At 41.5% G+C, this 27,057-nt stretch overlaps 1 protein-coding gene across 3 annotated transcripts in view; it reads right to left on the reverse strand.

Annotated features, from left to right (window-relative positions):
- Positions 1-27,057, reverse strand: part of slc18a2 (solute carrier family 18 member 2) — a 215,651-nt gene that overhangs the window by 78,679 nt on the left and 109,915 nt on the right. For all 3 annotated transcript variants that reach the window (XM_051923482.1, XM_051923480.1, XM_051923481.1), the window contains 6 exons: positions 26,407-26,465; positions 26,144-26,227; positions 18,684-18,776; positions 14,093-14,182; positions 13,955-13,998; positions 5,072-5,132 (listed from right to left, as the gene is read on the reverse strand). In XM_051923482.1, coding sequence (XP_051779442.1) covers positions 5,072-5,132; positions 13,955-13,998; positions 14,093-14,182; positions 18,684-18,776; positions 26,144-26,227; positions 26,407-26,465 — 431 coding nt within the window. The remainder of the gene's footprint in view (positions 1-5,071; positions 5,133-13,954; positions 13,999-14,092; positions 14,183-18,683; positions 18,777-26,143; positions 26,228-26,406; positions 26,466-27,057) is intronic.

A 27,057-nucleotide genomic window follows, 5' to 3' on the forward strand; every position in this document is an offset into this window, starting at 1 on the left:
CGTTTGGGGACGGCGTGCTCTCTCCGGTTTGATTGTGGGGCGGGACGCCGAAGCCTGTTGTGTTTATTTTGTCTATGAGTACTCGTATTATCCATTCACATATGCTGTGGAGTCTGTATCTCTGGGGCTTCTGTACCATCTCGGGGGTCTGCCTACGGTGTGTTAGATGTGCATTGTACGGAGCGTTTTCTGTCGTTGTACTGTTAGTAATGTCTCACTGTAATGTGATTCACATATGCTGTGTATTTTGGACATGTGAGGATGCCGTATGTTTAATACGGAGCGTTCGTTTATTCTTATTACCCATCTGGTGTGTGGGGCGGGACGGCGAAGCCTCTTCTGTTTGTGTTTTCCGTGAGTACATATGGTATTGTATTACTGTAATGTGATTCACATATGCTGTTGAGTCCGGAACTTTGGGGCTTCTGTACTATCTCGGGTTATTGCTTGCGGTGCTTTAGATGCGTGTTGTAGGTGCCTGCACCTTCCGTACCATGTCGGGTTTGACTATGCTGTGTAGTGTGGACATGTAGGGTTCTGTACTCTCTTTTTGTATCTCCGTCAGTCGAGCTCTTTCTTTTTGGAGCCGTGTCTGCTTTGCTTGCGGCATGTGAGACACGCGTTGCAGGCACTTGCGTTCATTCGTACTTTCCCGCGCCTTCCGTACTATCTTTGTGGACCTGTGGGACCTCTGTAGCCTCTTCCATTTGACTCTGGGGTGCAGCGCAGAATACTCTTTTTTGTGTGGCAGTGTCGTTAGTCGTTAGCTATGGGCGCGTTGTTGCTTCATGTCTTATATACGTTAGTTGAGCTCTTTCGTTTTTGGGCCGTGACTCCTTCATTCGCGGTGGATCGCACTTCGCTTGCAGTTTATGAGACATGCGCTGTAGGCGCCTGCGCACTATGTCTCATGGTTCCATCGCCGTGTACCTGCGTCCATATCCGGTTTATTCTCGGTTAGTAATATGGATAAGAGGATTGTGAGCAGGGATGCTGTATGTCAGTTACTGTGTTGTGAACGGGGGTTGGGGGTCATACTTCATTATTTTAGTTTATTAGCTGCTCCCGGCGGCTCCATCCACATAGTAGTGAAACAGGACAAACTTTAAAAATCAATAAAAAAAATAAAATGCAATTCTGGTCAACCGGAATGTAGGTACACTCCAACGTCAAACACTAGCACTGTATTTCAGCTCTGATGGGAAAGAGTCCCCCATGTGAGGGGAATAGTGCGTGGCCGTGATATCTCTGGGGGATCAGCAGCTACCCCCCAAAGCACACGTAGCTCTGATCTCTCTCTCTAAAACATCAAACGTTATTCCTTAACAATCTGGAAATGATAATGTCTGCTGAACAAACGGGTATCGCTAGCTAAGTGGAGGCAAGGTGTGCTCCAACATGTGGTGAAAGGCAGAGCGACTTGAATGAAGGCTGGCATGTCTGGCTGACGGCTCGCTGCGTCTCTCTCGGATTCACCCAAATAAATCACACCTGCAAGCAAACTATGATACTTAGAGCGATGAGAGAAGTTGAAAAATTAACCGGAATGTTCAAACAAATTATACGAGGGCAGTCCCAAAAGTAAGGTCTCCAAAGCGGTGGGGACGTAGAGAAACTGTTCGTACGGCTGTTGGCCACACTGTTGTGATTGGTGCATCCTCCACTCCCAAACAAGCATGTGCGGCTTCGCTGGGATGCTCAATCTTGGCTTGGCAGCCCTTGAAAATGGAGCTCCCGTTGAACGCTACCGCCAAGTGCGAAGTTCGCACAGGAGACCGTCAATTTCCAAGGAGACAGTCGCGAAGTTTGAGGAAAACATGCGTAAAGATCGGCGGTTGGAACTTCATCACCCACCCACCCTATAGTCCGGACTTGGCACCCAGTGACTACCACCTGTTCCTTAAGTTGAAAGAACATTTGTCCAGAAGGCGATTCTGCTCCGACGAAGAGGTGAAAGATGAGGTTCAACGCTTCCTGAAGGACATGGCGGTGAGCTGGTATGACATGGGCATTCTAAAACTACCACAGCGTCTACAAAAATGCATCGACCGAAATGGCGATTATGTAGAAAAATAAATAAGTCTTTAACTTTTAAAATGATGTAAACATTATAGAAAATAAACGGTTGTTTGTATTTCTAAAACAATAGGAGACCTTACTTTTGGGATTGCACTCGTAGAAAAAACCCGATCTAAATTCGTTAAGTAGAACTCTCGTGAAAAGCGGACAGACATACAGACAGACATTGGATTTTGTAATATATATATTATATATATATTGTGGAATATGGCCGGCCGTTCATCCCGGCCAATACCCCCAGGCCGCCAGGTGGAGCCCTTCTTGCAACATAGAGGTGCCCCGAGTTCCAGCAGAGCATCATAGACAATGGAGTTTTACATCACAGCCCTGCTGGATACCATGGGGGCCTCCAGGGGACGCTGCAGGAAGTAGCAGGGACTGCTATTTTCCTTATAACCCGGAAGTACATCTTAGTCACAGCGACAGAGGAAATGACGTACTTCCGGGATGAAGAAGTAGAGTTTTCACCTGACCCGGAAGTGCTGGGAAGTCACATGGACTGAGGGATCAGAAGCACTTCCGGGTCAAGGACTATAAAGGACTGTGAGATCCCAGACGGGCGAGGTGAGTCGGGAGGAAGGGTGGCAACGCGTCTGGGAGTGGAGGATTGATTATTGTATTTATGTATTGTTTAGGAGTATTGTGGAGTGGAGGGTGCTTGGTGCACATTATTATTATAAAATAAATAATAATTGGACTTTTATCTGGTGTCTGGTCCGAGGATTCAAGGGAGCAATAGCGCCCCCTATCTGTCACTATATATATATATATATATATATATATATATATATATATATATATATATATATATATATGAGAGAGAGAGAGAGAGAGAGATGTTCTGAATAAGCCATTCACTGAGTGGTCTGAGCGCAGTATGACAATTCCTGTTATAAATGCTTACATGAAGAGTATTGTAAACAGGGGTTCTTTTCAAATATATACATTTAGAAATGGAATGGATAATTAGCATGATCTCTGTATAACAATTAATATATTTAATTGTAAATGAAATAATATATGACAATTACTTTATTTTCTTTTATAAATAAGACATTCAAAAGACCTTCTTCAGAATACTAAATGGAAATTTTGATTTTGTGCATGAAGAGAACTGAGGATGCTATTACTTTAATAGAATTATTATATTTCTATTATAAAAAAAATCGTGGAAGAAGATGTGATTTTCTCAGAGAGACACTTTCACTTCCCGCGAGACGAGACTTTGTGCCAAGAGATTTAACCAGGCCCGGGGCTGGAAATAAAAGACAAAGAGTAGATGACAAAGTAGAACGTCGGAAAGAATTCAAAAACATTGGCGTGATGCACATGCAGAGCAGGTTAGAGATAATGGAAGTACTAGAATTCGAAAGTCTCAAAAAAACGATAATAAAGATCACATTAGCTCAAACAAACGGAAATTATTACTCTGTGAAATAACAGAACAGCGAAAAGAGATCGATCGTTGGATTTAAACTTTAAATTGGAGACTTGTAGATTGTTTAATTCATGTTGCCATCAGGGAAAAGTAGTGTTTCTTCCCAATGAAGAGGCGTATCCGCGAGAATTAAAAGATTTGTTGTTTGGTGAAAGTGAAATCCTGTCACACTTGGGTCACAGAGGTTCACAGATACACAGGAGATTTTAGAGACAGAAACATTATTCAGACACTTCAAACAAACGTAAGTCTCTTTCAGGAGTGAATGGAGCTCTGTGTGTAGTCGGAGGGGACAGTTCTGTCTCTCCATTAAAAGAATAGAAAATCTCCGTCTTCATAGGGGCGCGTCTCGGGAGTGGGACCCCCAACAGGGGGGGAGAAGAGGATGTCTGGGGGAGAAGAGAAACAAGGAAGTGAGACAAAAGGACAGCTGCTGTACAGGCTTTTAAATGTTTGAAGCGGCGCATGAGATGCAGATGCAGCAGCAGCAAGCCAACAGCTGATCAAGCAAAGAGGAGGTTTAAAAAAAAACTATTTGTTTTCCATTTTATCACAGTTTAAGAGGGGGTGTCAGAGGAGCAATCGCATCTCCTTGAGCTGCGTTCAGCCCCCCTCTTCACAACGCGAGCGGCAGAGATGTGAAGTGGCTGGTGTGTAGCGCAGGCCAGGTTGAATGGGGGGGATTGGCGAGTGAAGTGAGTAGGGGGCAAAGCCCCCTAGATTTATTATAAAGACATCCAGAGGATCACCAAGGAAAAAATGTTATGATAATTACCATTCGGTCTGTTAAAAATATACGCATGAAGAGGATTATGAACGGGGATATTGTATGGCAACGTCTCTATTTTCGGTTATAAATAATACGAGCATGGAAATTATAATTGGGGGAATCCTATATTTGACTGTGAAAGGCAATACTATCTGAAATTTATTTTCTGTTATAATTAAGACATTTGGAGGATTGTCAGAGCATACTGTAGGTATTTATATAGTTGGAGGACCTACTTGCAGGAAAAACCTGGGGATTGGTGGCAGAATTGGCACTCCAGCTACCATAAAAACTTCACATTGGTTCCATTCCAACTGAACTGGTGTGGTGCTGAGGTGTCACCCATCGCATGGCAGCACTCGGGTCCTAATCTGGGATCTTGAGGTGGTTTGTCGTGTGGTGGGTGCGGCGTGTCAGAATCTGCTCCTAACCTCTCTCTCGCTCTATTTCAGACATGAAGAGTACTGTATGCCTATGACTGTACTTTATGCACATCTTTCTTAAATTTGCATAAATAAATAATCCCAGTAAAACAAACACATACTGTGTGCAACACTGCATTGACCAGTATGATTTTTTTCACATTTCTACATTCCTGACTGTATACCCTTACAACAGACGTTGACTAACAACCTTGTATCTGGCTGTCATCATCATACAAACCTTCCTGAAGGTAAAACCAGCCAGAAGATTGACAAAACAAACAAACAAAACAAGAACTGCATTTGATGTGCCCACAGCCTCTGAGTGCCACGCAGTGGATTCTACCATGCCAGAATGCTTACCTGCCGCAATCAGGATGTAAGGGTCTCGCAACAGAATGAAGAGTGACGTTCCTTTCTGACTCTGCAAACATAAAAACAGAATCAGGAAAAAGTCTGTGAAAGCAGGTGGTTAGCAGTTTCCTCTCCTTCCTTTTAGTTAATATCTCAATTCAAGGAATGAAACTGTTATTTGTAAGATATACTTCTTCTTTAGGGTAATGTAATTAAACTTATAATGTTGCATTGCGGACATCTTCAAAGATTAAAATGATCTACAAATCAAACAGGAAGAGAATCCAAACTGCAAACCAGCAGCCATACCACATGCACTGCAGAAGAAGGTTATCTACCTGAAGTTAAGCAGGTTCAGGCCCACCCAGTACTAGTATGGGAGGTCAACCAAGAAAAGCTCAAGTTGCTGCTGGAAGAGGTGTTGGTGAGGCCAGCAGGGGGTACTTATCCTGTGGTCTGAATGTGGAGCCCAATGCCCCAGTGCAGTGACACTGTACTGTAAAAATGGTGGCGTCCTTCGGAAATCCGTAAAACTGAGGCCCCGACTCTCTGTGGTAATAAAAGGTCCCTGGGCATCCTTTGTAAAGAGTAGGGTGTATCTCAATGTCCTGACTAAATTGCCCACCATGGCCTGGTCATTCTGGCCCCCTAATTATCCCTTGTCTTTAATTGTCTCTCCTCTCTCTCACCCTTCCACCACCCAACAGTTCACGCGTGGTGAGTGTACTGGCGCAAAAATGGCTGCCGTCGCAGCATCGTGGTGGATGAAGTGGCTCCACACTCACTATGTAAAAGCACTTTGAGTGGAGGGAAAAGCCCTTTGTAAGTGTAAAGAATTAATTACAATTAATAAAATTAATAATAATAAACCATGTTATCTGACATAGGCCTTGTTGGGTCATATGTTTAGGGAATGTTCCACATTAAGACCATTTTGGGGGAAACTCTTCAGTGTTTTGCTCCTAATACCAGGCCAGCGCATGAGGAGAGGCAATGAGATAACTGCCTCAAGTGGCACATTTTCATGTAAGTTTTTTTTTTAGCAATGCAAAAATGTTAGATATGAACCTTACGAATTACACACACATCCAGTGCGTTACTTATATACAATATTTAAAATTGGTGAGAAATATTTTGTTAAACTTTTTAAATTAGGGTAGCACGGTGGCGCAGTGGTAGTGCTGCTGCCTCGCAGTAAGGAGATCTGGGTTCGCTTCCCGGGTCCTCCCTATGTGGAGTTTGCATGTTCTCCCCATGTCTGTGTGGGTTTCTTCCCACAGTCCAAAGACATGCAGGTTAGGTGCATTGGCGATCCTAAATTGTCCCTAGTGTGTGCGTGTGTGTGTGTGCCATGCGGTGGGCTGGCGCCCTGCCCAGGATTTGTTCCTGCCTTGCGCCCTGTGCTGTTTGGGATTGGCTCCAGCAGACCCCCATGACCCTGTGTTAGGATATAGTGGGTTGGACGATGACTGACTGAATTTTTAAATTTGATATAGCACAGGGCACAGCACATTGGCACACTGTGAGCATCAGAGAGTCAAAACAGCACATGAGCATTTCAGTCTGTCAGACAGCGGGGGGTGGGGGACCTTATAAATAATCTACATATAAAAGAGAAGCTACATACTGGCTTTGGATACTTTACAGCCCAGGACACCCATGAAGTGGTCAAGTGCTCAAAGATGCTTTCAGGTAAGTCATCGCTGCCGAATGTGTCTCTCGGGAAACTTGAGCAGTGACATCTCAGAAAGCTCCTGCTGCCCCAACCCCGACACAGACAGGCAGAGGCACGAGTTTGTCACACAACACGTTTATTCACATAGGAAGCATTTTTTTTCTTTGCTCCCCACAGTAGAATAGTACAAGCACCAAAATTACACAGTCCCTTCTTCTCTCCTTGTCATTTACCTCTACTCCTCCTCCTCTTGGCAAGCTTTGCTCCTATTCCACCCAACTCTGGCTGTCTGAATTGAGTGAGGTGGGACCTTTTAAGCAGACCCTGAGAGTGTTGGGGGAGGTAGTGTCTTGTAGCTGCTCTCTCCCCCGGTCCTTACATCCAGCTGGCATCCCAGCTGGGTAATGGACATGGCCACGCCCATCACTATATATTTTATTTTATATATATATATATATATATATATATATATATATATATATATATATATTATATACCTGCGGTGGGTTGGCACCCTGCCCAGGATTGGTTCCTTGCCTTGTGCCCTGTGTTGGCTGGGATTGGCTCCAGCAGACCCCCGTGACCCTGTGTTCGGATTCAGCGGGTTGGAAAATGGATGGATGGATGGATATATATCGGGTCTGTTGATTTGGACGGCTGGTGCCACTCTAGTTCTGTGCCAGAGGTACGTGCCACGCCCACGTTCACTTGATGGCCGTATCCGTGATGTTGGTGAAGTGGGGCACACTCAGGGGATTGATCATATATATATATATATATATATATATATTTATATATATATATATATATATATATATATATATATATAAACCTGAGCCTAAAAGTGCAACGATTTTGTGCAATAATTTTATATGACATTTTTTATGCCATGGTTTAAATCGGCTTATTTTAAAAGCTACATATATGTTTGGTATCATTCATTTCAGAATTTATCGAACTTTAATGTGATGTTGTTAGATTTTCAGATTCTTATTCCGTTTTTAAATTATAACTTAAAATATCAAGAACTCATGTGCCACGAGACGAGACTTTGTGCCAAGAGATTTAACCACGCCTGGGGCCAGAAATAAAAGACAAAGAGTAGATGACAAAGACAGCTGCTGTACAGGGTTTTAAATGTTCAAAGTGCCGCACAGCACAGCAGCAGTAGGAAGCCAGCAGCTGAACGAGCAAAGAGGAGGTAAAAAAAAAAAAAATATTTGTTTCCCATTGTATCAGTATTTAAGATGGGTTTCGGAGGAGCAGCCACATCTCCTCAGGGTGCGCTCAGCCCCCCTCTTCACAACGCGAGCAGCAGAGATGCGAGGTGGCTGGCTGGTACGTAGCACAGGCCGGGGGTGGTTGGCAAGCAAAGCAAGCAGAGGGTGAACCCCCTAGTATATATATTATATATACACTTTGAAGCCCCATAAACCATAACCATGTAAATTATATTTAAGCCCCTGTACTAAACTGACTAGCCTGATATCATCCAAAATTCTAATGTAATTATAAGGATTAGCTCTAACATGGAGTATGTGAATTTCCCCTTGGGTATCTATCTAAAGGACAAAGCCGGTTATACTTCCTTAGAAGGCTGGCGTCCTTCAACATCTGCAATAAGATGCTGCAGATGTTCTATCAAACAGTTGTGGCGAGCGCCCTCTTCTACGCAGTGGTGTGCTGGGGAGGCAGCATTAAGAGGAAAGACGCCTCACGCCTGGACAAACTGGTGAGGAAGGCAGGCTCTATTGTTGGCATGGAGCTGGACAGTTTAACATCTGTGGCAGAGCGAAGGGCGCTCAGCAGGCTCCTATCAATTATGGAGAATCCACTGCATCCACTAAATAGTATCATCTCCAGAAAGAAGAGCAGCTTCAGCGACAGAATGCTGTCACTGTCCTGCTCCACAGACAGATTGAGGAGATCGTTCCTCCCCCAAACTATGCGACTCTTTAATTCCACCAGGGGGGGTAAACGTTAATATTTAACATTATACATAGTTATTGTCTGTTTTTTTTTTTTCACCTGTATTATCATTCTTTAATTTAATATTATTTATTGTATCAGTATGCTGCTGCTGAAGAATGTGAATTTCCCATTGGGATTAATAAAGTATCTATCTATCTATCTATCTATCTATCTATCTATCTATCTATCTATCTATCTATCTATCTATCTATCTATCTATCTATCTATCTATCTATCTATCATTTACCCATTATTCCTATCTACTCTATTGTTGCTAATGTATGCAAATAATGCGATATTATCATTGAATGAATGCATGGCACCAGTTTTTCTTAGCATGGTACCAGAAGGTGTGAATGTGAAGAATAGATTCATGAAGTTATAAATTATCAATCATCAAGCTCTCAATGGACAGTGATAACGAATGTCAACAGGAGAGACCATCAGACTTGACTAATGTCCTCTGACAAGAAGAAGGACAGTGAAAGAGGGGAATGTCAGTAAACACTGAACACCCGCCTGAGCAACAGTGGATTGGTTTGTGTTTTGTTTCCTTTTTCTTTGTACTGAATGTTTTGTGCTTGGCTGAGATTATAGGCAACAATGAACCTGAGCAATGACTCAGGCATGCCATGAGTGTTGTTATTAAATGCCTTTGTGTATAAATTTTATAAAGATGATTAATAAAGTTTAAATGATGCTTTCACCTTTTCCTTTCTTTCGAGGTTCTTATGATGGCTGGTGTATTCCTTTTACTGATGAAACTAAACATGTGCATTGCAAACTTAAGAGACTTTTACTGGACAATGTACCTATGACTGATTATTAAAAAAATATGTTATTTAAATAATTAAAAAATCAAAAATTAGAAACATTTTACAAAATAATTAATTTATACACAATATAATATGTGAAAATCAGGAAAATGAAAACTAATATAGATAGATAGATAGATAGATAGATAGATAGATAGATAGATAGATAGATAGATAGATAGATAGATAGATAGATAGATAGATAGATAGATAGATAGATAGATATAATGCATTAATGTAGCTCCAAAATGCACATGTGCCATGTTGGTTCTTGGATGCTCAGGTTGCAGCAAGCCTGTGTGAATGATGTTATGCAAAACTGGAGAGTTACAATTAAATGTTTCCCCACAATTTTTTAAAAGTAGCATATACACCGATCAACCACAACATTGAAAACCACCTGTCTAATATTGTGTAGGTCCCCCTCGTGCCACCAAAACAGCTCTGATCCATCGAGGCATGGATTCCAAAAAACCTCTGAAGGTGCCCAGTGGTACCTGGAATCAAGACGCTAGCAGCAGATCCTTTAAGTCCTGTTCATTGTGAAGTGGAGCCTCCATGGATCGGACTTGGATCGGCATGAAGGGCTGTCCGTCACCTGCAACAATCTTTGAGAAGGTGGCACGTGTCAAAGTGACGTCTATATGAATGGCAGAACCCGAGGTTTTCCAGCAGAATACACACTGTCTCCACTGGCTTGCCTTCTCCCCATAGTGCATCTTGCTTCCATCACTTCCCCAGATAAATGGCACACATGCATCCAGCCATCTATATGGTCTTAAAGAAAACATAATCAATCCAACCAGGTCACCTTCTTCCACTGCTTCATGGTCGAGTTCTGTTGCTCATGTGCCCATTGTAGGTGCCTTTTGGCAATCGACAGGGGCACTCTGGCCTTTCTATTGCTACGTAGTCCCTTACACGGCAAGCTGTGGTGTTCTGTGTGTGCTGACACTTTTCACTCATGAACAGCATTATGTTCTTCAACAGTTTGTGCCACAGTTGCTCTTCCGTGGGATCGGACCAGATGGGTTAGTCTTTGCTCCTCATGTGCATCACAGGCCTTGGGTCCCCATGAATACTGGTACTCCTTTAATGGACAATTTTTGGCAGGTACTAACCGCTGTACACCAGGAACACCCCACAAGAAATGCCATTTTGGAGGTGCGCTGACCCAGTCGTCTAGCCGTCATAATTTGGCTCTTGTCAAAGTCACTCAGATTCTTACACTTGCTCATTTTTCCTGCTTCTAACACATCACTGGCAGGTGCCATTGTGAAAAAAAAAAAATAAATAAATAAAAAAAAAAAATAATAATAATAATTAGTGTTATTCACTTCACCTGTCAGAGCTTTTAATGGTGGGGCTGATTGGTGTAAGCAAGGTACTGGATGTGTATATAATTGTTAAGGTTCATAATTACTCTCATTTAAAAAAAATATTTCATAATGTTAAAATGTGGAAATGCTGCCCATAAGCAAAGTACCACCTGAGGCCTCATTACCTCACCCGGCATGTCGGGCCTGGTTGGGTTTGGAAATGACTTAATAAAGAGCTGATTTCATACCTCTACCAGCCAGGGGTCTCTTGTTATAGGGTGGTAGTGCACAATGATCCAAGTTATTCTGTTAGGCTGTACTCAAAGAAACCCCTTAAAACTATTTTAAAGTGTCTTCTTTTTAAATATTTTTAAAGAGTACAGTGGGAAAAGGATCTCTCACTTAACATTTGAGAAATGGAGTGAAAAGGCAGCAATGCACAGATTCACTCGAGCTCCATATGCACAATTATTCAACTTATTATCTTTTATCGAGCACATCTGTCTCATTTAAAATTGTCCAAAATGTTTCCAGGGCAAGATCCAACCTGTGAACATTGCAATCGAGCTCCAGCCTCACTAGGCCACATGGTTTGGTTTTGCACCAAATTAACATCATTTTGGGCCAAAATCTTTGACTGCCTTTCAGACAGCTTTGGTGTCCCAATCCCACCTAATCAACTAACAGATGTGTGTGGTGGGCTCCATGCTGGGCTTAAAGTGGAGAAGGACAAACAAACTGTAATGGCCTTTATTTTACTGTTAGCATTTAGATCAGGCACTGAGACGGAGTAGAAAGCTGCGAATTACAGACTAAGAAAAGCCATCACAGCAGCCAAGAGGCAGTACAGAGAGAAGCTGGAGGGCTTCTATTCCACTGCTGACTCTGGACGTGTATGGCAGGGCCTACAGCACATCACAGACTACAGGACCACCACCAGCACAATCAGCTCCACAGTCAGTCCCCCAGAAGATCTCAACACTTTCTACACCTGCTTTGGGACATCCAGCAACAGCAATTAGTGGAGGCACACGCACACCTGGACCACCCAACCCCCCTCCCCTCCCCCAACGGTCTCTTCAGGTCAGGTACACAAAGCACTAAGGAAGATAAACCCCTGTAAAGCAGCTGGACCAGACAACATCCCTGGGTGGACTCTAAGAGCATGTGCCAACGAGCTGGCTGATGTTCTCTGCTCCATCTTCAACCTTTCCCCCAGTCAGCGCATCGTTCCGTCTTGCTTTAAGACTACGATCATCGTCCCCCTTGCTAAAAAAAGCCTACCCACCTGTCTGAATGATTACAGGCCAGTAGCACTCACTCCAATCATCATGAAGTGTTTTGAGAGAGTGGTGCTGGCCCACATTCAGAGCAGCATACCGGACACTCTGGACCCCCTGCAGTATGCCTACCAGCCCAACGGGTCCACCTCAGATGCCATCGCGGCCACACTACATTATTCCCTTTCCCATCTGGAGAACAAAGACTCCTACGTCAGGATGCTATTTGTTAACTACGGCTCCACCTTTAACACGTTTATCCCCCGTAAACTCACCCATAAACTGTCTGCCCTTGGCCTGCACCCCACCCTCTGTGACTGGCTCCTAGACTTTCTGACTGGCAGGCCCCAGTCTGTCAGGATTGGTAATAGGATTTCAGCCACCATTATCACAAACATAGGCACCCCACAGGGATGGGTCCTTGGCCCCATCCTCTACACCCTGTTCACCCAGGACTGTGTTTCTTTCCACAAAGATAACATCATCCTAAAGTTCGCAGACGACACTGCAGTGATTGGACGCATCACTGGTGGGGATGAGGCGGCCTACAGGAGGGAGGTGGACAGTCTGGCATCATGGTGTGAGGATAACAACCTCACCCTCAACACAAACAAGACGAAGGAGATGATAGTGGACATAAGGAAGGAGAGGAGACCTCACCGGCCACTGTTCATCTGAGGGCTTGAAGTGGAGAGGGTGAGCAGCATTAAATACCTGGGTGTCTACATCAGTGAGGACCTCACTTGGACACTTAACACTACGTAGCTGGTCAAGAGGGCCCAGCAGCAGCTGTACTTTCTGAGGAGGCTGAGGAAGTTTGGTATGTTGACTAAGATCCTCGGCAACTTTTACAGCTGCATTGTTGAGAGCATCCTGACCAGCTGCATCACCGTGTGGTATGGCAACACTACTGCTATGGACCGCAAACGCCTGCAGAGAGTGGTAATGACTGCTGAGAAGATCACCAGGACCCACTGCCCTCTCTGCAGAGCATCTACAACTGCAGAGTCCGCAGGAGAACTGCCTCGATCCTCAGGGACCCCACCCACCCCCAACACGAAATGTTCACACTTCTACCTTCAGGCAGGAGGTACAGACGTATGAAATGCAGGACTTCCAGGCTAAAGAACTCGTTCTTTCCCAAGGCCATTAGACTTCTGAATAACAGACTGGAGTTTATAACCATGGTGCACCTCATTCTATGGACCTCACACTACTGTATTTGACTTGTCCATCACACACCTACCTGCACATTACACTTTATATTTCTATTCTGTTTTTATACTTTATGCTGCCTCTGTTGCTTATTATCTATCTGCTACTTATTATTTATGTTTATCTTTATACGTTGGTTTTGTCATTTGGTGTGGACAGCAAAGAAAGAATTTCATTGTACAGGGAAACGTGTTTCAGTGGGTCAGTGGGTAACTGATGTTATATATTATTTGAAATTGGAAAAAATTAAATTTTCACTTAGAGGATCTGTGCAAAGCTTTTTTTAAAAACTGGCAGGATCTAATCAATAACATTTTAGAAAAAGCATTTATATTGGGAAGAAGGACTCCTTTCTCTCTTTACTAGTCTCAAAAGTTTTACTCTGGCTGTCGGCCTTCCTCTCTTTCTCATGGGTGGGGGTTGAATTGAATTTAGTTTTGTCAGGTTTGACTCGATTGTATGGAGTGTTACCTTCTTTTAATAAATTTAATAAAGGATAAAAAAACCCTACAGGTGGCTTCCTGTTCTAAACCCAGATAAGTGGCATCTCCTTGGCACTAGAATATTGGGTGGATGATAAGAATTCATTAAAAAAGGCAAAAGGATGCAACACTCACCTCGGGCTGCACTTTAGAAGGCTGAAGCACAATGAGCTGGAGGGCTGCAGCAATGAGGGACAAAAGAGAAGGTTAGAAGAGCATGATGGCCAGATTGTGGTGCAGATTGAAGACATTATGTGCAGAATAGGAACTGACCTCCATCCACCAGCACCAGGGCAGCCAAAATCAGGAATGGTGCAGATTTCCCCACAAATTCATACATTATACTGCCAAAGGGGGGGCCCACTAAAGATGGAAAGGACAGGAAAGTGAGTTAGAGTTGATATACGAAGGACATTTAAACGGTTCTATTTATTAAGAATTTCAAAAACACATGACATCACTTTTCTACATAGTCACCTTCCTTTGTGATGCAATTTTCCCAGTCAGATAAGCCTCTCAGACATGATCAATTACTATTCCTCCTGCCTTTACCGTTTCCAACGAAAATATTAAAGTGCCGAAACTTTTTGAACTCCCTTGTATATATTTAAAAAAATGAATAAATTTCTCTATTATAAAAGAAAATCTTGAGATGAGATGAGACTAGTCCTGCGGTGGGTTGGCACCCTGCCCAGGATTGTTTCCTGCCTTGTGCCCTGTGTTGGCTGGGATTGGCTCCAGCAGACCCCCGTGACCCTGTGTTCGGATTCAGCGGGTTGGAAAATGGATGGATGGATGGAGATGAGACTATTGCCAAGAGACTTTTTCAAGTCCCGCCCTCCTCTGAACCATTTACGGTTACTGATCCACACCCACGGTCCTCTCACCTCTCATTAGTGTGAATGCTTTTGTCAGACACAGTTCCTGCTCTCTTAGCTCTTATAAATTTTTATGTTTTCCTCAATTTAAGTTTCCAATCAAAGAAGACGTATTATGTCCAAATCTTACTAAAGAATTTCATCCCGAAGGGATATCAACAGAAGAAATGAGTACACGGGCAATCCTAGTTGAACAATGAAGTCAAACAAATTAACGCTAAAATTGTCGATCGGTTATATGGCAAATTGGTTTAATGCGTATCAATAGACAATGCTGAAACAGTTAGTGGTGATGGTGCGGAAGATGAAAACATCAACTTACAATATCACAAAGAATATTTACAACTGTTAACACTGTCTGGTCTTCCACCGGCCGAATTACTGTTGAGAGAAACACGTATCGTGATGTTATTGCGTAATTTATGTATAAGTGATGGACTATGCAATGGGACAAGATCAGTTGTATTGAAAATGGGTCGAACAATTCTAACATGTAAAATTTTAACAGTCGACAAGAAAGGTAATGTAGTACATCTTCCTTTGATAACATTAGACACCAAAGGAGATCTTGATATGCCATTCGTATCAAAACATTTACAATTTCCCATTAGAATAACTTTTGCTATGACAATTAACAAATCACAGGGACAAACATTCGAAAAAGTTGGTTTATTTATTAGAGAAAAAGAAACGAAATTTACTCACAGGCAGTTATACGTTGTGTTGTCACAATGTAACTCCAAACACAGAATCAAAATTCAATGTGATATTGACAAAAAGTTAATTCCAAATATTGCTTTTACTGAAGTTTTAAAGTAAAAGTGCAAGTTAAAACAGTATTTGCGTGTTAATTTCAAAGCCAAACAGAAGGAAAACGTATAATGCAATGAATAACAGTAACGCAACATGAAACAATTCTCTTTCAATTTATTATGTTTTATCTTTTTTTTACTATGGCTGACAATCTTTATCGTTTAAATTTTACATCCGATTCCCCATACGTGAGCAGCAGAGCCGTGAGGTGGCTAGCATGTAGCACCTGCCCGGGGGTTGGCGAGCAAAGTAAGTTTTAAAAGTAGTAGGTTTAAAAAAAAAAAAAAATGAAACAAAGCTTATTCTGGAATCAATGGAACTCTAGAAAGCCAAGATGAAAGAAACAGGACTCTTCAGAGAGGAGGAACCCGGCAAACATGCACATAGTGTCCCCCTTTTGGGCTTGGGAAAGCCCAATTAAATACCCCACTGGCACAATATGGGGGCTGCTACAAGGGATTCCTTAGCAAAGTTCCCCTAGTGGTCCAAAATGGGGGTTCAAATTCACTAAGTCCCTCATTGGCCCGGTGACGGGTTTGTAACGCTAGCCAATGTACACACTACTCCATAGTTTCCCACTTTTAAGAGTTGTCACAACGCACTGAATTAGTATTTTCATTGGGTTTTAGATTATAAAAGTAAAAATAACAATTTGAATGATTTCAACAAGGTGGAGGTGTACCAATAAATGTATTGATGTGTTTAATGCCTCTCCTCCTCCTTCTCCAACTACAAGCCAGAAGATTGACAGCCCAAAGACCTATGATGATGCTTCCTGCTTCCTGTCCACTGAACCCGCCTCTTCCTGCCTTGCTGCTTGATTGCCACCTCTACTGCCATCTTCAGTCTAGTTTTGGATTTGTGCCCGGAAATTATGTTATTGCTTTTCTTGTCAACTCACTTTATTAGTGTGGTGTAGCGGTTAAGGCTTCAGTCTTCAAGCCTTGAAGCTGTGGTTCAAATCCCATTGTGTGACCCTGAGCAAGTTACTTCACCTGCCAATACTCCAATTGTAAAACCAAAAGAAATGGAGCCAATTGTATCACAAATGTTGTAAGTTGCCTAGGATAAAGGTGTCAGCCAAATAAGTAAATGTAATGTATTATATCTTGTTGCAATTATACGGGGATCATTGGCTGGTGTCCCAACTCTTTATAATCTCTTTTGTCTTTATATTACATAATAAATTGTAAATCTTCGTAATTACACAATGTAATTAATAAAAAACAGGTAAACAATTTAAAAAAATGTGTTTTTTTATCAGGTATCCCTGTTGGTTTCCTCCAGGTGCTCTGGTTTCCACCCACAGTCCAAAAATCATGCCTGTTTGGTGGGCTGGTGGTGTGAAATTGGCACATTAGGGACCTAATCAATGACTTTGTTAAATGGTGCGACTCAAACCACCTACACCTGAACACCAGCAAAACCAAGGAGCTGGTGGTGGGTTTTAGAAGGCCCAGACCCCTCCTGGACCCCGTGATCATCAGAGGTGACTGTGTGCAGATGGTGCAGACCTATAAATACCTGGGAGTGCAGCTGGATGATAAATTAGACTGGACTGCCAATACTGATGCTCTGTGTAAGAAAGGACAAGCCGGTCATACTTCCTTAGAAGGCTGGCGTCCTTCAACATCTGCAATAAGATGCTGCAGATGTTCTATCAGACGGTTGTGGCGAGCGCCCTCTTCTAGGCAATGGTGTGCTGGGGAGGCAGCATTAAGAAGAAGGACGCCTCACGCCTGGACAAACTGGTAAGGAAGACAGGCTCTATTGTTGGCATGGAGCTGGACAGTTTGACATCTGTGGCAGAGCGATGGGCGCTCAGCAGGCTCCTATCAATTATGGAGAATCCACTGCATCCACTAAACAGGATCATCTCCAGACAGAGGAGCAGCTTCAGCGACAGACTGCTGTCACCGTCCTGCTCCACTGACAGACTGAGGAGATCGTTCCTCCCCAAAACTATGCGACTCTTCAATTCCACCCGGGGGGGTAAACGTTAACATTTAACATTATACAAAGTTGTTGTCTGTTTTTACCTGCATTATTATCACTCTTTAATTTAATATTGTTTTTTGTATCAGTAAGGTGCTGCTGGAGTATGTGAATTTCCCCTTGGGATTAATAAAGTATCTATCTATCTATCTATCTATCTATCTATCTATCTATCTATCTATCTATCTATCTATCTATCTATCTATCTATCTATCTATCTATCTATCTATCTATCTATCTATCACCAGTGTGTTCAACCTGTGATGGGCTATTGCCCTGGCCAGGGGTTCATCCTACCTGTGCCTATTACTTGCTGGTCTGGGATTCAGCTGCCTGGCAACAGTACCCTGGAAAAGCAAGTATACAAAAGTGATGGATGGACTAGTAAGGTATGGACTTTTTTTAAAGTTCATGACCATATTTTGGGCTCCTTGTCTGTTTGCCCAAACATTGCCCATTATTTTGGGATCAGTGTTGCCCTGATGTGCAAATCCCATTTGGGACAATCTTGGCTGCTCACATAGCGCCAACATGTTTGCCCACACTGGTCCATTGTCAGTTTATTTGCTGGGAAATTGGAAGACCAGATCCCAAATCAAATGCTATGTTAATGACTATCTAGACAAGAAATAGGTGCCAGAGAAAAAGTTTGGGAAGTGCGTTGAGGACTGAAGCCAGGAAGCACATCATTACTCAAAGTGTTAGGAGATTCTGTAACAAACTACTGAGACATGAAGAAGAAAGCTGGACAACCTTTAAGAAGTATCTAATTCATATCTTTCCCACAGAAATAAATTAGAAACCAAGAAAGTGTCAGAGCAAAGAAGTGAAATAATTAGAATAGATGAAGAACAAGCCAGGCGTCCAAGTGTGGCTCTTCATAGGAAAAGGCAGGCTCTGCAGGGGTGGGATTTGATTTGTTTTTAATCCTATTTTTTGTAAAAATTTATCTAATTGTACGGAATGAGTACAATAAAATTAATAATAATAATAAAAAAAAACTATCTAAATGAGATATTGGGACAGCTTAACGTTTAACTAAACAAACAAGCCGGATGGACTTAATGGTCTCCTGTTGTCTGTCAAATGTCTTATGTTCTAAAAGCAAGCAGAGCTGTACAATGATTGGCCACTAGATGGCAGATGGATCAACTTCACTACGTGTAGCCCATACTCACCAAGGACTCCCATTGCCAGACCTCCAAGTGCAATGCCCATTGCATTCCCACGTTCTTCATCGTCTGTGTAGACACTGGCAAGCATTCCCATACCTCAAAAGAGAATCATAATGTGACTTTGGACATGTTAATGGTAAGAGGAAGAAGCCTAAAAATCCAAATGTGGTAGTGATTGGTATTTGACTGAATGGCGTAGGGTCCTGCAGAACCAACATAAAAGACGCAATTACTCACCAGGCGGCAGATGCCACTTTGAAACATACCAGCCTCGTTTTGAATTTTTTAAAGCCATTGCTGATGTCACAATAGGGGCGCATATTTCACAGTTGTCTTAAAATGACTGAGCGAAATTACAAATGTCTGTCTCAGAGGTGTGTGATCATCTCTACAGTAGTGGGCAAAAATTTTGGCAGCAACATAAATGTTGTGTTTTGCAAACTATGACTTTCGGCGTTTTTGGATTATTTTTTTCACATTTCTATGGTATATCGAACAATTTTCAACATTTTACAAGTTTCAAAGGCTTCTATTGGCAAATGCATCAAATTTATGTAAAGTGTCAATACTGACAGTGCTGACCCTTCTTCTTCATAACTTCTGCAGTTCGCTCTGGCATGCTGAATATCAGCTTCTGGGCCAAATCCGGACTGATGGTGACCCATTCTATTCGTTTTAGTGCTTGAAGTTGATCACAAATTGTGGGCTTCTGCTCATCCACCCGCTTTTTGTGAACTGACCACAGGTTCTCAATGGGATTAAGATCTGGGGAGTTTTCAGGCTTTCAATGTTATGATCTCCAAGCCACTTTATCACTTTTTCCTTGTGACATGGTGGCTCCATCATGCTGGATCATCACCAAATTACACCTGAACTGTTTTCATACCGTTCTTTATTCATGGCAGTGTTCTTGGGTAGAACTGTGAGTGGGTCCACTCCCTTGGATGAGAAGCAACCCCACATGTGGATCTTCTCAAGATGCTTCACTGTTGGCACAGTAACACAGGACTAATGGTAGCGTTCACCTTTTCCTTTTTCGGGCAATCGATTTTTCCAGATGTCCCAAACAGTCGGAAGGAGGATTCAACCAAGATAATATCTTTTCCACAGTCAGACTTTTTATGCTAATAAAGCTCTTTGCAATGAATTAATATGCATCTGATCACTCTGCACAATAATATAAAAGCAATGAGAATTTCCACCACAAAAATTGAAGCCGCAAATTTGGCAAAACACAACATTTGTATCACTGCCAAGACTTCTGGCCACTACCATAATGTTATAATCCTGCCATAGAAAAGGGGGTGCGGACCTCAAAAAAAAAAAAAAAAAAATCCCAGGTCAGCTCCAACACATTTAGACCTCACAAACTCCAGGCAGCCTGCCCCAAACTCAATAGGCAGGCTTATGGCCTCCAATGACCCAAATACTGGTTTTAAAGTCATAAAAGTCAAAAATAAGCTAAGAAACGTCATTAAGAATACATTTGGCCTAATAAAATCAAACAAAGCTTATTGAAAATTTAAACATTTACAGTATTTGGAAGAATCAAAAGGATTACAAACAGAAACCAGACTCAGTATATTATGCCAAGAGCAGGGAATGAAAGCACAAAATCCAAAAAGTAAAACAAAAAGCCCCGTCCACAAGACAGAAGAAACCTCAGTGCTGATGCTTGTGAATTTCCCATTGGGATTAATAAAGTACCTATCTATCTATCTATCTATCTATCTATCTATCTATCTATCTATCTATCTATCTATCTATCTATCTATCTATCTATCTATCTATCTATCTATCTATCTATCTATCTATCTATCTATCTATCTATCTATCTATCTATCTATCTATCTATCTACTATTTCATCTGCAGTTTCTTCTTAAATACCCCTGATTGGATGTCATTCCTCTGCAGCCTCTGGTGGGCCTGCCCACGCCCCCCCCAAAGCTCCAAATATAGCATACAAGGAAGAAACAGGCAGGCTTATGGCCTCCACCGACCCAAACATTGAGCGAAGGCTTCTAAAGTCACAAAAAAATCAAAGGTTAAGTGAGAAAAGTCATTAAGAATACCTTTGACCCAATAAAATCAAACAAAGCTCATTGAATATTTTAACATTCACAGTATTTTGGAGATTCAAGAGGATAAAAAAAATATTACAAAATAAACAAAACAAAAACAAGGTCAGGTGAGGTTGCTGCACCCACCATACGGCAAACCCAAGAGCAGCCTTACAAAAAAAATGACACCTCAGCACCACCCTGAACAGTGTGAGGTTTTTTACTCTGGCTTGGCTACAGTGCCAATCCTGTCACCAGCCCCCAAATTTTTCATGCAAGTTGCAGGCACAGAAAAGGTAACTTGCCAAAAATGCAGACATAAAGCAAACAAAATCCCCAAAAAAAAACAGAAAGCAGTATCAGTATCTTATGCCAAGAGCAAGTGGTGACATCATGAAATCCAAAAAGTAAAATTAAAAGCACAATCCACGAGACTGGAGATGCTGCTATTTCATCTGCAGTTTCTTCTTAAATACTCCCAAGGGGTGGTCACCCTTGTGCAGCATCAAGTGGGCATGCCCCCCTAAGCTCTACTTAAAGCATACAAGGAACACATCTTAAAAAAACTAGACATGCCAATGCCAACCTCATTTATAAATATATATATATTTATAAATATATATATATATATATATATATATATATATATATATATATATATATATATATATATATATATATATATATATATATGTATGTTACAGAACGATTCCTAAAACGGAGAGTATGGGGCTCAACAAACACAACCCAGACCTGCTCTTCAGCTCCACCACCTCAGGCAGCCTGGCCCTAAACTCAACAGGCAGGCTTATGGCCTTCACCGACCCAAACATTGAGAAAATATATTTAAAGAATATTTAAACATTTACAGTATTTGGAAGAATTAAAAGGATTACAAACAGAAACCAGAGTCAGTATCTTATGCCAAGAGCAGGGAATGAAACCCTGAAATCCAAAAAGTAAAACAAAAAACCCCGTCCACAACACAGGAGAAACCTCAGTGCTGATGCTGCTATTTCATTTTCAGTTTCTTCTTAAATACCCAGATTGGCAGTCACTCCTTTTCAGCATCAGGTGGGCCTGCCCCCCTAAGCTCCACATATAGCATAGAAGGAACAAATATTTAAAAACTAGACACAACAAAGCTAACCTCACACACATATGCAGAATCGCTAAAATATTTATAAATGTTGCAGTTCTTCTACAGAATGATACCAAAAACAGAGGGTATGGGGCTCAACAAACACAACCCAGACCTGCTCTTCAGCTCCACCACCTCAGACAGCCTGGCCCCAAACTCAACAGGTAGGCTTATGGCCTCCACTGACCCAAACATTGAGTAAAGGCTTCTAAAGTCACAAAAAATCAAAGATTAAGTGAGAAAAGTCATTAAGAATACATCTGGCCTAATAAAATCAAACAAAGCTCATTTAATATTTAAACATTTACAGTATTTGGAAGAATCAAAAGGATTACAAACAGAAAGCAGAGTCAGTATCTTATGTCAAAAGCAGGGAATGAAACCCTGAAATCCAAAAAGTAAAACAAAAAACCCCGTCCACAACACAGGAGAAACCTCAGGGCTGATGCTGCTATTCCATTTTCAGTTTCTTCTTAAATACCCCTGATTGGCAGTCACTCCTCTGCAGCACCAGGTGGGCATGCCCACCTAAGCTCCCCATAAAGCATACAAAGAAAAATATTAAAAAAACTAGACATAACAAAGCTAACCTCATACACATATGCAGAATTGGTAAAATATTTATAAATGTTGCAGCTCTTCTACAGAATGACACAAAAAACAGAGGGTAAGGGGCTCAACAAACACAACCCAGACCTACTCTTCAGCTCCACCACCTCAGACAGCCTGGCCCCAAACTCAACAGGTAGGCTTATGGCCTCCACTGACCCAAACATTGAGTAAAGGCTTCTAAAGTCACAAAAAATCAAAGATTAAGTGAGAAAAGTCATTAAGAATACATCTGGCCTAATAAAATCAAACAAAGCTCATTTAATATTTAAACATTTACAGTATTTGGAAGAATCAAAAGGATTACAAACAGAAAGCAGAGTCAGTATCTTATGTCAAAAGCAGGGAATGAAACCCTGAAATCCAAAAAGTAAAACAAAAAAACCCCGTCCACAACACAGGAGAAACCTCAGGGCTGATGCTGCTATTCCATTTTCAGTTTCTTCTTAAATACCCCTGATTGGCAGTCACTCCTCTGCAGCACCAGGTGGGCATGCCCACCTAAGCTCCCCATAAAGCATACAAAGAAAAATATTAAAAAAACTAGACATAACAAAGCTAACCTCATACACATATGCAGAATTGGTAAAATATTTATAAATGTTGCAGCTCTTCTACAGAATGACACAAAAAACAGAGGGTAAGGGGCTCAACAAACACAACCCAGACCTACTCTTCAGCTCCACCACCTCAGACAGCCTGGCCCCAAACTCAACAGGCAGGCTTATGGCCTCAACTGACCCAAACATTGAATAAAGGCTTCTAAAGTCACAAAAAAATCAAAAGTTGAGTGAGAAAAGTCATTAAGAATCTATACTAATAAAAGGCAAAGCCCTCACTGACTCACTCACTCATCACTAATTCTCCAACTTCCCGTGTAGATGGAAGGCTGAAATTTGGCAGGCTCATTCCTTACAGCTTACTTACAAAAGTTAGGCAGGTTTCATTTCTACGCGTAATGGTCATAACTGGAACCTCTTTTTTGTCCATGTATTGGAATGGAGTGCAGCTCGATGGCCGTGAGAGGTGGAGTTGCGTGTCGCGTCATCACGCCTCCTACGTAATCACGTGAACTGAAAACAAGGAACAGCCACAAAGAGCGCTGAAGAAAACATTCATTACACAATTGAGAAACAGTGGAGAAGCTGTGTAAAGACCGCTTCACAAAAAAACAGATCCTTAACAAATTGTTATTGGTATATTTTCCCTCAGTTTAAAAAGGTTTTCTTTTCTTAGTAATAAAAATTTAAAAGCAGAACTTCGCCACTGCAAAGCGCGCCTGACTTATTGAAAAGAAACTAAACTTGCAGTGCCGCTATTCAATGACACTTGCCTAACGCATGACTTTATTGAAAAGAAACTATATATGTATGTCTATATATATATATATAATGTAGATATGTATATATATATGTGTATATATATGTAGATATGTATATATATATGTAGATATGTAAATATGTATATGTACAGTATATGTGTCTGTATGTGTATATATATACAGTATATATGTGTGTATCTATGTATGTATGTGTGTATATATATATATATATGTATGTATATGTATGTATGTGTATATGTATATGTGTGTGCGTATGTATGTGTGTATATGTATGTGTATATATATGTTGATATGTGTATATGTATATATATGTGCAGGCCCGGTCTTAGGTATTATGGGACCCTAGGTGAAAGGGGGGTCCAGGGGCCCCCTGAGGGGGGCAGAGCCCCCCTGGAAGCTCTGTGAAATGCGTGAAAATTAGACCAAGGAGTCGATCCGGTGCACCCCGGACGCCGAGGCCCTAGGCGGTCATCTACTTCGCCTATGCCTAAGGCCAGGCCTGATTGGGACAAATAATGCTGTAGTATATTTAAGTATATATGACAATTGCTCACTCGGACAATTTGTTTTGGGGGCCCCCAAGAAGGCGGGGGCCCTAAGCTATAGCTTGTATAGCTTATACGTAAATCCTGCACTTTATATGTGGATGTGTATATGTATATATATATATAAATATATGTATATATGTATATGTATATATATGTTTACATAACCTCTTTAACACACTACTTCTCCGCTGCGAAGCGCAGGTATTTTGTTAGTGCCTAATAAAATCAAAGCAAGCTCATTGGATATTTTAACATTCACAGTATTTGGGAGAATCAAGAGGATTAAAAAATGATTACAAAATAAAGAAAAAAGTTGTGAGCATGCACGGATTGAGATCCAGGTGCAGCTCTGCAACGGGTGACACCTCATCACCACACTGAACAGTGTGAGGTTTTTTTTTTTTTTTTTTTTTTGTTTTTTTTTGTTTTTTTACAGTGTCAGGAGTGCCACCAACCAGACACCCCCCCCCCCCCCCCCAGATTTTCCTTGCAAGTTGCAGGCACAGAAAAGGAAATTTGCCAAAAATACAGATGTAAAGCAAACAAAATCCAAAAAAAAAACACAAAGCAGAGTCATTGTCTAATGCCAAAGAAAGAAGCAAAACCATGAAATCCAAAAAGTAAAATTAAAAGCACAATCCACAAGACTGCTATTTCATCTACAGTTTCTTCTTAGGTCACCCTACTGCAGCATCAGGTGGGCCTGCCCCACTAAGCTCTACGTAAAGCATACAAGGAACACACCTTTAAAAAAACACAACAACGCCAACCTCGTTTATAAATATTTATAATTGTTACAGAATGATACCAAATCTGAAGGTATACGGCTCACAGAAAACACAACCCAAACCTGCTCTTTAGCTCCAACATAGTAGACCTCACCCACCTCAGGTAGCCTGGCCCCAAACTCAATAGGCAGGCTTCAAGTCTGCGTATTCCCAGGAATGGGGCAAAGGTTTTTAAAACAGTAAAAGTTCAAAGTATCTAAAAAAAAGGGATGAGGAAACGTTCAAAAAACCTAACCCAAGACAAAAAAACATTTCTTTCATTTTTAAATATTTTGGATTAAACATGGGTGTCAATAGGCATGTAAGCAATGATATCTGAAATAAAAAAAAAAATCATTGTGTTATTTAGAAAAAAATTGTCAGCTGCTGTTGGTGCAATGTCATGCAAGTGTGTGATCTGGTTATCTAGTGACAGGTAGTGAGGAAGGGGTTAAACACGTGGATAGTGTGTGATCAACTCAAAAAGAACTCAAAGGAACACACATGCTGAGGGCTACATTATACTACCCCTATAGCTGTCACAAGGGGGTGTGCTCTTCTCCATAGAAGGGTCCATGGTGGGTGACCTGGCTTTCTGAAATTGTATTTGTTATTCTTTAGAATGTCATGGTCCTGTCTAAGTGTAGTGTGGACTTCAAATACTCAGGTGTCATCGTGAGTTTTGCCTCACTTTAAACACCAGCCTCAAAAGGTTGTGACAGTGCTTTAAAAGGCTCTCTCAAATAAGTTGTGACCACCTCCAGAAAGTTATGGTCTTCTGCTCAGAAATGTCATTGCCATCAGAGAGGAGTTTATGTGTCGTCTTCACCACAGCCATTTTTAAAAGGGTGTGGTCTTTCAAAGTAAGTTTAATGGGCAGTGGCTTTGTTTTATTTGTAGATCTGGGGGTGTGTTGTCTCAACAGGGGTGCTGTTGTTATAACCACAGTATAAGCAAGGGAATGATCTCATTTAAGGCCTTACAAGGAGACTTACCAGCTACTGAAGAACAGGAGGACCCGATTCCCTGGAGAGATCTTGCAAGAAATAAGAAAGCATAGCTCTCTGAACAAGCAAACACTGAGAGAAAAAATAAAACAATATCAGCTCTGCATCAACGAAACAGGATTTAATGGCTTAATAAGAAAGAAAGAAAGAAAGAAAGAAAGAAAGAAAGAAAGAAAGAAAGAAAGAAAGAAAGAAAGAAAGAAAGAAAGAAAGAAAGAAAGAAAGAAAGAAAGAAAGAAAGACTAACTTACTGATGGTAGAAACAAACATGATGCAAAAGCCGGCAAACATTGGGATTTGATATCCAATTCTGCAAAAAAGAAAAACAAAAAAGAAGGAATCGGCAAATTAACAGAGCATTTCCAAGAACTTTCTGGGGCCCAGGGAACTCATCCAGTGTGGGACCTCCCCTGTTATGTGAATTGATAGATATATAATGTGACCTGTAGGGGGTGCACCTGTACCCCAAACACCCAGACACAACCACACCACACAGTTATGGGTTCATGGAAGAAATTGTTTAAATTTCAACAATACCTTCTACAGGGGTTTTTTTTTTTTTAATCATCGGATAAATCTGTCACAGTTCAGTTCCATTTCATTTTGTTTCTTTGCTTACCCACCTCTACTCTCCTCTAAATAAACCTTGTCCACCTCCTCCCAACATTGACTGTTGGATGAGGTGCAGTGGCTGCTTTTCAACACAAACCCTGGAGTACTTCCGGTGCAACAGGATTACCACTTGGCAGCTCTTCCAGGTCCGGTGGAATCTCTCTGTAATAGGGAACAGCAGCTCCCCCTAGTGGCACCTGAGAACCCCAACAGGGCTGCAAGTAAAACTAAAACTCCATTGCAGCTGTGCGGGTGTCCAAATGGGAGCCATACCAAAGCGATACTGCCAA

The sequence above is a fragment of the Erpetoichthys calabaricus genome, chromosome 2, assembly GCF_900747795.2.
Source record: "Erpetoichthys calabaricus chromosome 2, fErpCal1.3, whole genome shotgun sequence".
NCBI classification, from domain to species: Eukaryota; Metazoa; Chordata; class Cladistia; order Polypteriformes; family Polypteridae; genus Erpetoichthys; species Erpetoichthys calabaricus.